Source organism: Orcinus orca, chromosome 1 (genome assembly GCF_937001465.1).
Source record: "Orcinus orca chromosome 1, mOrcOrc1.1, whole genome shotgun sequence".
Classification (NCBI taxonomy): Eukaryota; Metazoa; Chordata; class Mammalia; order Artiodactyla; family Delphinidae; genus Orcinus; species Orcinus orca.
The window spans coordinates 138,589,347-138,602,217 of record NC_064559.1 but is presented as its reverse complement, the minus strand read 5'-3'; the positions used below and the strand labels follow the sequence as shown (position 1 = coordinate 138,602,217).

The following is a 12,871-nucleotide window of genomic DNA, read 5'->3' as shown; positions in this document are numbered from 1 at the left end:
CCAAAGAATTCTCCTTTTGCATAAACTAAAGTTTCATGAAATTCAGTTTGGGAGAGTAAAGTTCATAGAGATTCTGAAACATGGGACAAGAGTATATAGTATGTACATAAAAAACCAAAATTTTATTTTAGTATTTTCTTAATATTATGAACTTTCTTTGCTATGAATGGGCATCATCATCAGCTGGGGGAAAAGCCACTCCAAATGAAAATCAGAATGGAAATAATCAAATTGGAAATTCTGAATTGCCAGGATCACAGGAAGATTCAGATAATGATTATTTTAGCGGCAAAAAGAGGTAATTAATATGGATGTTGATTCTATATGTCATAATCTAGACTATAAGAAAAAGAGTGAGATATCCAGGGTACTGGTATAAAGACTTCTAATTAGAACAAAGATATGAGTGAAGTTAGTGACATTTTTAATTAAAATTACCTTGATTCTGATGTTTACTGTTAGATACTAATATTCCCTTCCAACATAATGAGGGATAATTTATTGCTTAAATTTATTCTGTTGTAATCCTTTTGTCATCAGGGGCAACCTAATGACAGAAAAATTTCTGTCTTCATTTGCCTTTCTTAGAATTAATTTTTCTGCCTCTTTTATATTCCTGGTTTTGAGTAAACTAATCATGTTTGAGTTTCACATTGGTATCATTTCATTCAAAATTATAGTACTTAGACAACAGTTTTGCATATAGTCTTCTGAAATTAAGATAAGGAATTTTATAAACAATTATTCACAAAAGAACTATAAGCAAAGTATGTTTACAAAATTTCCAGTTATTTTACCTTGCTATAGACATTGGACTATGATTTGAATTTAGCTATAATATAATGAAATATTATTGTATAACTCATGCTAAATGTAGTTTATATTGATAATTAATGAGTTTGAAAGATAATATAATGGTTTCAAGCAGACTTTAAAAATTTTTAATGTTATATTTGTGTTTATAGAATATTAAATAAAAAACATGAAAAGTTAATATTCATGGAATCATTTTTTAATATGACTTACAAATCTGTCATTCCCCTTTAAGTCAGTTTCTTTGGAAAAATGAAGATGATAGAACTAATATCTTTAGAAGAGAGGACAATCAGGTATGATTTTTAAATTTAAAAAAAATTTATTTATTTTTTTATACAGCAGGTTCTTATTAGTTAGCTATTTTATACATATTAGTGTATATATGTCAATCCCAATCTCCCAATTCATCCCACCACCACCACTACCCCCCGCTGCTTTCCCCCCTTTGTGTCCATACATTTGTTCTCTACATCTGTGTCTCTATTTCTGCCTTACAAACCAGTTCATCTGTACTATTTTTCTAGATTCAACATATATGCATTAATATACGATATTTGTTTTTCTCTTTCTGACTTACTTCACTCTGTATGACAGTATCTAGCTCCATCCACATCTCTACAAATGACCCAATTTTCATTCCTTTTTATGGCTGAGTAATATTCCATTGTATACATGTACCACATCTTCTTTATCCATTCCTCTGTTGATGGGCATTTAGGTTGCTTCCATGACCTGGCTATTGTAAATAGTGCTGCATTTTTTTAGATGTGGTATTGCACCATAATATTTATACTGAAATTGAAATGGAACTGCAGATTAAAATGTCTTAAATTTTCTAACCTTAAATGTTAGAGAAGGGGAGATAAACCTCAAAATTCAGGAGCCTGCCAATTCAGTGAAATTTCTGGGAGTTTCATGATCTGGGACGTGTTGATGTATGCCCTTTAAAGTAAAAACCAGGTTTTTGTATCTTGCCCCAGCTACCATGAAGAATGAGTCACTTGATGGAGCTGTTTGGAATTTGGAGATATACTGCATTCGGATGCATGGCTCCAATCTTTTTCTTTTTTTTTTTTAATCAAGTAATCTAAAAGACTGCCAACTTTGAGTGGGCCCAGAGCAAGAGAAGGCTCACAAGGTGATCCAAGAGGCACAGCAAGCTGGGCTGCCAGTTGTGTGCTAATATCCATCTGGTCCAGTGATGCTTGATATGTTAGAATACATATGTTGGTTGTTGGTTGTTGGTTATATATGATTTGTTGGTTGGAATGCTAAATGGAGTCTGAGACAAGCCCTGAGAGGAGAATCACAGCTCAGAGCCTTTGAGTTTTGGAGCAGAGGCATGCCATATTCAGCAAATAATTGTTTTATTGTTGCTAGATATTAATAAAATATGCTGTCTTCACACTTTAAAATTTTTCCAGCTGGTGGGTGCTTAATGCTATTTCACTGTGGTTTGAATTTTCATTTCCCAAATTACCCATACAGTTGATCATATTTTTATATTTTATAGACTCCATTTTGATAACTTTTTTGGAGAACTACCTTTTCAAGTATTTCTATTGTGTTGTCTGCCATATATTTCTGATTAGTAGGAGTTTTTAATATACTTTGGAGGGTAGTCCTTTGATGCTTATGTGCATTGCAAATATCTTCCCCTACTCTGTGCCTTGTCTATAATCTACATTGTTTAATATGTTGTTTAAGTGTTCCATATCCTTTTTTTTTTTTCTACATTTTTCTTTCTATGTCTTGGACTGAGAATAGATATATTAGAATCTTCTGTTATTAGTATTTTACTGTTTATCCTTACATCTCCTGTGGTTTTTGATTTATTTAGATTTCTATGTATTATTTGGCACAAAGTTGTTCTCATGCAAGTAGTAATATCATCACTTTTGCATTACGAAGTGCCCTTCTTTGACTCATTAAATGCTTTTTTGACCTGAATTCTCCCTTACTGCATATCAAGATACTAACCTCTCCTTTCTTTTTGTTTACATTTATTTGGTATACCCCTATATTCCTCCCCTACTTTTTTCCCCAACTTTTCTGAATTGCTTTGTTTTAGGTATGTCTTTAACAGACACGCTAGAGTTGGGTTTCCCTTTGTAAGCCAGTCTGAAAGTCATTTTCATTTAGTAGATGAGTTATGTCCATTTATGTTTTTGATAGGACTGATATATTTGACCTCAGATTTCTCATTTTACTTTATGTTATAGTTACTATGTGTTACTATGTGGTTTATTTGCACTCCCCCCCACTCCTGGTATTTAGGAAATCTGAATCTCATTCTAGTGTTTACCTTTATACTGATACAAATTTGTGCTAGTATTCCTAACCCTCCTTTTTCCTTTTCTTAAAATTTATGCTTCTGATTTTGATTTGTTACCTCTAAAATTATCCTCTGACTCCTATCTTTAAATTCAAGGCAATTAAAAAGTCATCTTTCCCCCTCCTTTCTCCTCTCATGTACTTTTAGTTGTGTTATTTCTACTTTGTAAAAGAACAGAACATTTATGGGCTGTGCTTCTTGTCTTATCCTCCTCACCTTTGTTTTAGTCTTAGATCTATAATTAAATGTGTTCAACACTTACTGCCAGTTCTTTTACACAAGATTTTTCAATCATTTCTTCATTGGGTAAAGCTCTACTTATTAAAAAAAAAACTCCCAGGTACGATATTCCCTTACTTCTTACATATTTAAAATTTTGTCTAGAGCAGGAATAGGCAGACAAGGCCCACAGCTTGTTTTGTGAAGCATGGGACCTAAAAATGTTTTTTACATTTTTAAAAAGTTGAAAAAAATACGAATTATGACAAATACCATATGTGGCCCACAAAACCTAAATTATTTACTCTGAGGCCTTTTACAGAAGAAGTTTGCTCGTCCCTGCTTTAGAGCCTTGGTACTTGAAGGATAGCTTGATTGGCTGTAACATCCTTGGCTTACACAATTTTTCCTTGAGTTTATTAAAATGTTGCTCTACTGATGTTTTGTATGTTACTGTTAAGAAGTATGATGCCAAACTGATTTTCTTTTCTTTGTAAATTGGCTTGGTTATTTTTGTCTGGAAGGCCAGAGGATCCCTTTAATGTGTAGTAGTTTTATCAGGCTATATTTCAGTTGAGAGTTCTAGGTCTGGTTTTTATGGGTACTCAGTGGGCCCTTTCAGTATGAAAATCAGGACTTCTTTTATTTCAAGAAATTATAACTCTAGAAAACAATATAAATAGCAGATCCATTCCATGGTTTTTTGGGTTTTTTTTTTCAGAGACCTCAGTTGGTCTTATCCTAGTTCTTCTTTACCTTTTATCTCTACTACTTTCTCTATGATCTAGTTTACTATTTTCTTTATGTTTAATTTTCTTTATTCCTTTTATTTCTGTTCTCTATTATGCTTACTGTATTTTTGGTCATATCTGTTCCTTTTTGGATACCTGTTATTCATTTCTGAGACAGTTTTGTTTTTTCTTTAATTTCTTTCTTCAGTTTGGTCAATTTCCATTTTACATCTTCCTGTTATTTTTACATTTTTATTCTGAGTTTCTAAATATGTGATTTGTGGTGTTCATTAATACCTAAAATGATTTGATTTAATTTAATTTAATCTATGTTGGAAATATTGTTAATTTTTTCTCTGCTTCCTGGCTGCTGGTTTTGTTTTGTTTTACTTCTCAGTTTTGAGGGTTTTCAAAAAGTAACTTTGTATGGATGCTATATTATGTTGTAGATTTTGTCTATGTTTATTTGTGTTGGATTTTTCTGAATCAGTAACAGGTGTTCTTATAGAGAAACAGGTGTTCTGGTGGTTTATTTTAGCTTGTATCAATAGATTAGGAAAGCTCTCTCCTGTTGTTTTAGTGAAATGCAGTTATTTATTTATGTATTTTTAAATAAATGGGGCCTTAAGGAAAGTGGTCTTTTTTCTTTGTATTCTTTCCTGCTAATTCAATTCAGCAGAACTCTTAACTTGACCACCTTCTTTTCGCTTACCACCTAGCCCTGATGAACATCTCTTGCTTCCAAAGAATTTTCCTCTCACCCAGTAGCTGTGTTTTCCCATGATTACCACCTCTGGCCACCTACATTTTAAAAGCCCCTTTCTTTTAGATTCCTCATAGAAAGAGCTTTGATTTACCATTTGGTACCCTTACTCAGTATTCTTCCACCACATGCAGGACCTTCTCCTTTAAGACTAAATTGTTGTTGATGTTTACTGTGTTATCTGTGTATTGTGCTCTTTAATGCATAGTTCCCATCAGACTCTGCTCAGGTGTGAGCTCCTAAGCACACTCTGCTGGTCTAGGGTGTTTATTTCCCCATTTACATGTAAATTAAAGTATATGTAAATTAGAGGATTCTGTGTCCTAGTTATTCTACAGATATAAATTATGGGTGATTGTATTTGCTTTCTTTTTATAGTAGTTGAGAGCATGCGTGGAGAGATTTTAGTGGCTGCCATTATCCTGTGGGAACCTGACCTTGTAAGTTAAGGTCAATGCAATAAAATAGAAAAAGAATAATAAAACAAACAAAGTAGGGGTAAGGGATTAATGAAGATAAAAGTAGAAGCTAATAAGTTACAAAAGTTAAAAGCCTGGCAGAATTGAAAACAACTCAAGGTCTATAAAGTGGTAGTGGCAGAAACATTAACATTGGTAAGGCTTGAGGTAGTTTATCAAAAAAAGAGTAGAAACACAAAAATTAGGTGAGATGAAGGCAATATAACACAAATATAGAGGTGATAAAATTTATGAGAATAAAATGTATGCTAAAATTTGAAAATGTGCTAGGATCTCGAATTTTCTAAGCAAATATACATGATCAAAATTGGCTCAAAATGAAAAAAATGCAATAGCCATCTTAGAAACATTTAAAAGTTGCCATAACAAGTAATTGAAATCAGAACTCTTGGAAGGAAATCATGTTTAGAAAGGAATATGGATTCTTGTTTTTTCTTCTTTTTGAATTTTAAGTTTGAAGCTCCTGTGGTATAATGTCCAAGTAATGTCCAGTGGAATGGAGAAGCTAGAGCACAAGAGAGGGTCTATAGTTATAAAGACAGATTTGGGAGTTCATCACCATACAAGTAAAAAAATGCATTACTGTTGTGCATTACCAGATGTTTACAAATAGGTGAAAAACAATGTGTAACCCTACCAGATCTTACTGATTATCATGTTTGCTTACAGCTAGGTAAAAAAGAGTGCATCAGCCTACCAGACCTTATTGATTTTCCTTCAGTTCCTTGTCAACCTGCTCTTTCTCCAGGAATAACTGATATATCATTATTACAGATTGAGAGTAAGTATGATGATACCATAAGTACAGATGTAAGTACAGATGATTCTGTGAGGTAAAGTTAAATAATGTTAATGAGGAGTTAATTGTTTAATGCATACACAGTTTCAGTTTGGGAAGATAAAGTTTTGGCGATAAAGGGGTGGTGGTTGTTGTGGAACATTATGAATGCATGCAGTGCCATTGAACTGTACATTTAAATATGGTTAAAATGGTCAATTATATATGTTTTACTACAAGAAGTTAAAGCATTTTAAAGTCTGTGACTTATGTTGATTACTGCATATGTGTGTCACTAATATTATTTCTGCTTTTTAAATATGTACTTTAAAATATACATTTTTCCATGTAAGATTTAAGTACAATAACTTCGGTCCCAGGATAAATTTACTTAAAGAATTAAAACAAGAGGTATAACTACATGAGTTTTGCCTAGTTTCCATACATGTATATAAATGCAGAAGAGACATACTGTATTGTTTATATATATATAAATCCCCTATAGATACTGAAATGACTCCTCAGTGTTTTCCATCGTGGCACATGCTGTACTGCAGCCAGAAAACCAGAGTTTGGGGTAAAATTCATACTTGCTGTTGTAAGCATTTTTTAGTTTTATACCCTATATTTTAGGATATGAGCTGTCTTTTAGCTTTTGGACATTGATGAGTATGGGTTATAATCTTCTAGGAGAGAATATTATCGAAAAAAATGAAACAAGTAAAGGAAGAAAGAAGATATCTGGAAAGAATTAAAGAAGAACTAATAAAAAAAAGTTGAAAGGCTATTGGAACAAGGCCAATTAAAGCAATATCATGGTAAAGTTTATTACATATCTTTTATCACTATAAAGAAAACTCAAGTTTTACAGAATTTATGACTTTGGAATAAATGATAAAATGATAATATTTATTATTTTACTGTTGTAGTTTAAGTGGTACACTAATATAAATTCACTATAGGAAAGATGAAATCATTGTTCAACTCTATATAATAAATGCAACATGCCTTTTATTAAAATTCAATTATTTTTTAAAATGGACATTTGTTTATTCATTTCAACATTCATTTATTAAATAAGTATTTATTAAGGGCCTACTGAACTTAGTCACTGTTCCAGGGGCTGAGGTGATACTAACAGGCCAACATAATCTTGTCTCTGCCTTCAAAATGCTTATGGTGCAGTGGGGAAATGATGATCAAGTTAAGTAGTAGTGATACATACTGATGACTGCTATGATAAAGAAATTACAAATTCTATGCATAGGAGTACAGAGGAAGAACACCTAAATTAGATGGAAGAGGTCAAGAAAGGCTTGCAGGAAAAGTGGTAGATGTACTAGAATCTGAAGTGTGCCTCCTCTTGGCTGTAGGCCTTCAGGCATTCTTTCCCATCTGCCACCTAAATCTTCTTTTCCTATCTTCTCCTTCTACCCACTTCTTCCCAGTTCCTGGTTATTTCCTACCAGTCATTCAATCTCAGCTAAGATACCACTCTCGAAGCCTTCTTTGAGTCCCTTAGTGTCCCCTAGGTGCTCAATTTTGTTCGTATGTGTGTGTGTCTGCTTTGCTAAACTGACTGGATGAGTGAATAAATGAGAGAAATGAGGTAGGAAAAATAGACAGTTTCCTTGCAATAGAATTAGAAACAATGTTGTTAGAACTGCTAGAAATGGAAAAATGAGCCAGGGTGGAGAAAGTATAGGATAATGGTTTGAGAGATGTTAAATAATTTGAGAGGCCTGCATTTTGCATTGTATTTGAGGATAAAAAGGGTAAAAGGTATATATGGAATTAACTGCCTTTAGGATTCTCAATTTACAGCAAAATTATTGCTTCAGTACTAGATCTGACTAGAGGTTATAGACAATGTCAGGAGGTATTTCTTAATGTTCTACCTCATAATATTAAAGTGTGTCCCAGAAGTGGTGGCAGTGATTTGGCCTTGTTGTGCTGTTAAAAGAGCAATTTTATCAGACAGTATTGAGCAATGGATTAGAAATCACAGGACAGTGATTCTAATACTAGAATAATCTTATACTTAGGCAAGTTATTTCTCCTCTTTGTGCCGCACTCCTTCTATTTATAAAATGAGAATCATTGGTCACTTTCTATTTCAACAGGAATGTTTCAAGATAAAAGGTATGTATCAGCCATCAAATATTTATTGAGCCTACTATATACGTCAGTTCTCAGCATTGTTTTAAATGCTGAGGATACAGCAGTAAACAAGACAAACATAGCCCTGCCATTAAGGAGCTTGCCTCTAATGGGAGGAGACCGACAATAAATAAGTGAGACAATGTCAGCTACTGATTAGAGCTGAAAATTCAATTAAAAGAGTGCAGTAAAGAATGGTGAGGCAGGAGAGATGGTTTAGCTAGGGCTTTCAAGGAAGGCTTCTTTGAGCAGATATAACTAAGATTTGATTAATAAAATGGTAAGCATGTGAAGAGACAGGGTAAAAAGAGTCCAAACAGGAGGAACACTAAAAATCAAGGTACAGAGATAGAAATAAGCTTGCAGAATTAAGGACCTGAACTAAGACCAGTACAGCTGGAGTGTGATAAATAAGGAGGAATGTAGAGGGAGAAAATCAAAAGATCAGCAAGGAACAGATAGGCCAATTCAAGGAGTTTGGATTTTATTATCAATACAAGTAATATGGGAAGACATAAGAGGATTTTTAAACTAAGGATTTATGTGATTTTTAAAATATCTTAAAAAGATCAGGATGACTGCGGTATGGAATAGCCTGTAGAGGGGCAAGTATGGAAGCAGAGAGACTGTTAGGAAAATAATACAGCTTTCAAAAGATGATAGTGGATTGCCTAGGAATGTAGCATTGAAGAAGGGATAATGTGCCAGATGCTCGAAGTATTTTGGCAGTGGTACCAGTAAAACTTGCAGAGGGATTGGATATAGGGCTGAGGAAAATAGTTAAAATCTTGAGTTAAAAGTTCCATATAGTTATATATATATATATATATATATATATATATATATATTTATTTATTTATTTATTTATATTTGCGATACGAGGGCCTCTCACTGTTGTGGCCTCTCCCGTTGCGGAGCACAGGCTGCGGACGCGCAGGCTCAGCGGCCATGGCTCACGGGCCCAGCCGCTCCGCAGCATGTGGGATCTTCCCGGACCGGGGCACGAACCCGTGTCCCCTGCATCAGCAGGCAGACTCTCAACCACTGCGCCACCAGGGAAGCCCCATAGTTTTATATTTTTAATTAAATCAATTTATAATATAGAATTTTAAAATTTGGTGTTTTCGTTTCTTCGATAATATGAAAAAAAGAAACATAAGCATATTCTGGTATACTAGCATGCAGTTTGTGTTCCAATTAAGTTTATATTTAGAATCTCATTGGTGTCAAAGTGATTCCCTAAAATGGCAGAGTTTAATTTCTAATTTTCTAAACCAGAAGTCTCAGGTTTAAGAAATTCTGCCCTACAGAAGTTTGGGGATATACCTGGAATAATGTTGATAAATGATGAATCAGAATCAGCTGATTACACAAAACAAGTCATTTTGGGGCTGAAAAATAAGGAAAATCTGAAAAAATATATTTTGCCTTTTCTTTCATAGCTTTAATTATATAAATAGTGAATTCAAATCAGATTATGGATAAAAGTAATTGAAATAAAAAGTATACACTTCTTGCGCTTCCCTGGTGGCGCAGTGGTTGAGGGTCCGCCTGCCGATGCAGGGGACACGGGTTTGTGCCCCGGTCTGGGAAGATCCCACATGCCGCAGAGCGGCTGGGCCCGTGAGCCATGGCCACTGGGCCTGCGCGTCCGGAGCCTGTGTTCCGCAATGGGAGAGGCCGCAACAGTAAGAGTCCCGCATACCGCAAAAAAATAAAAATAAAAAAGTATACACTTCTTGCTATAGGTAGTATTTTGAAGAAAGATTTTCTAAACAAATTACAAGCTTAAAGAAGAACTTGATTTTGGTTCCTGGATTTATCAGTATTTTACTATATTTATAAGCAAGTCCTTTTATTATCCAATAAACATTTTACTCTTAACTCTAATTTCCTCAGAATATAAGAGAGGAAGGAGAGGAGAGAGGAATGGTTTAAATTAACTTTGCAGGTTGAAAAGTTTAAACAAACTATAGCCTTTGCTTTTTTTTTTTTTTATATAGCCTATGATGTTTGGAAGGAAAAGTACTTTGAAACAAAGAAAGTTACAGCATCATTGGAGGAGATTTTAACAAAACTTCGAGAAGATTTGGAACTTTACTATAAAAAATTGCTCATTCAGCTTGAAGCCAGGGTGATCAAGATGAGACCAAAGAATCTGGCAACCATCACAAGACTCTAAGGTACTACTAAATATGTTCACATTCTGTTAGAGAAGTTCTATTTAAAATACATGCTTTGTAATTGCTAGTATGATCATATCTAGGATGTTTTGGGCTACAGGTAACAAAACCTTGGCTTAAACTGGCTTAGACAATAAGTAAATTCATGATCTTGTGTAATGCGTGCTGAGGAGATAAAATCAGCTGCTTAATGATGTCTTTAAGGGCCTAGGTACTTCTGATATTTCCTCCCTATTATTTTCGGTGTTGGCTTCATTCTAAGACTGCTTTTCCTCAGGGTAGCAACAGAGTTACCAATGGCAAGTAGAGATATATGCCTCCAAAACAAGAGACAACCTCTTCTAGACGCATGGACTATATAAAACTTTCCCTTTGGCCTGATTGGGGATCAACCAAGCCTACCCTGGATTGATCATAGTTACCAGCGAATGCTATATCCTGACTTAGCCTAATTAGGATCTACCTCTGTACCAGGGGAAAGGGTCAAGATTCTATGGGTAAGAGAGAAATACCTAATGAAGTATGGCAAGGGAGTAATAGTGAGTTATACATTTCTTTTCTTTCAGTTGGGGGTGGGAAGCACAGTTTGATAACCACAGAATCTATAGGTAGTGATATTCTAAATAAATTATAAATTATATTAAATTTTGATCAATTCATTTTCTTGAGATAGTCTTCAGTCTTGACAGATAGAGACATGAAGTTTATTTTTTAGTTGAGTAATTCTACCATATAATTAAACAACAAATTCCAGAGGCCATTTATCAGTTTAATTTTTGTTTGTTGATACCACTTATCCAAAAAAGATTTTATAATATGTTAATTATGATTGAGTATAGATTTAACTTTAGACATGATGAAATATTAAGTTTACTTTTTTCCCAGTTTTATTGAGATATAATTGACATATAACATTGTATTAGTTTAAAGTAGAAACATAATGTTAAGACATATGTTTATGTTGTAAAATGGACACCACAATAAGTTTAGTTAACATCCATCACCTCACATAGTTATTTCTGTGTGTGATCAGAACTTTTAAGATCTACTCTCTTAGCAACTTTCAAATATACAGTACAGCATTGTTAACTATAATTGCCATGCTGTATATTACATCCCTAGAACTTACTTATCTTGTATCTACAAGTTTATGCATTTGACCACCATCACCCATTTCCCCTAATCCCCACCTCCTGCTTCTGCCAGAGCCACCAACCTCTTCTGTTTCTATGAGTAAAAGTTTACTATTTTAGATCTATTTAATATAAAATCCAAATAAGTTCAAGTAAAAGTTTCTTCTTATTAGCTGATACTTTTTTTAAGCATTATTGAAACTTTTTATCTTACTGTTTTCTCAAGTTCAATATATGATAATGTTTTTTTTCACAAAAGCAGCTTAAATAATTTCTTTGTTGACTATTACAGCTCATAAACTTTTCTGAACAAAAGTAACCAAAAGGCTTCTAGAATAGGTTTTCTCACATTAAACAGATTTTCTTATAAAATACAGTATTTCATTATTAAATATTTTTAAGTAATTCTAATATGATTCCACTGATAAACCATTATGCCAATTTCTAAAGCCTTGCTAAGTATCTTAATCTAATGTATTCCTCTTATAGTAATAGTTGTTGGTTTTCATGGTGCTAATTTAATGGTAACTTTTACAAATACGTATTTATTTTTATAATACATGAAAATGGTAGTAAAACAGAAAGGAAAGTGGTCCCTAAAACATAAGAAATCAACAGTTCAATAGTAATTTACTCCAAAGCAAAAAGTTTATTTTATGGAATGGGTTATTTTCATGATTTCCTTTTTTGATATTTGATAACACTTTGTAGTTTGTTAGGCAGGCAATTAAAATTAAAAATGACTAGATGTTATACTAAACAAAGATGTCTTTATATGTTTCATACAGAATTACCTTATCATTCAGATCACTGAAGTACAGCATGCTATTGACCAACTTAGAAAATTGGATACTGACAAAATGAAACGGATAACAGAAATTAAGGTATTTTGCATTTCCCCTAATCAGATTATAACATTTATCTTGAAATAAAATATTTTGGTGTTTTAACTTTGGCTGTCAGTAGCATAAGGGTAGTAAGGACTGACTGTCTTAAAATTGTTACCTTAACAAAAACAAGAGCATGAATGGAAGATGGGTTCAAGATGGTGGAGTAGAAGGACGTACTCTCACTCCCCTTTGCAAGAGCATGAGAATCACAACTAACTGCTGAACAGTCATTGACAGGAAGACACTGTAACTCACCAAAAAAGATACCCCACATCCAGAGACAAAGGAGAAGCCACGATGAGAAGGTAGGAGGGGCGCAATCACAATAAAATCAAATCCCATAACTGCTGGGTGCATGACTCACAAACTGGAGAACACTTATAC

The 12,871-nt window shown here is 33.6% G+C and overlaps 2 protein-coding genes across 3 annotated transcripts in view; both read left to right on the top strand.

Annotated features, from left to right (window-relative positions):
* SPATA1 (spermatogenesis associated 1) overlaps positions 1-12,871 on the top strand; it is a 48,712-nt gene that overhangs the window by 23,524 nt on the left and 12,317 nt on the right. The window contains 8 exon segments of the mRNA XM_033437016.2: positions 184-298; positions 1,049-1,109; positions 6,013-6,128; positions 6,817-6,889; positions 6,891-6,939; positions 10,285-10,454; positions 10,456-10,464; positions 12,386-12,481. Of these exon segments, the coding sequence (XP_033292907.2) occupies positions 184-298; positions 1,049-1,109; positions 6,013-6,128; positions 6,817-6,889; positions 6,891-6,939; positions 10,285-10,454; positions 10,456-10,464; positions 12,386-12,481 (689 nt within the window).
* LOC117202101 (transmembrane protein 258-like) overlaps positions 12,384-12,871 on the top strand; it is a 55,611-nt gene continuing 55,123 nt past the window's right edge. For both annotated transcript variants that reach the window (XM_033431723.2, XM_049708862.1), the window contains exon 1: positions 12,384-12,481. The gene's annotated coding sequence lies outside the window, so the exon portion shown is untranslated. The remainder of the gene's footprint in view (positions 12,482-12,871) is intronic.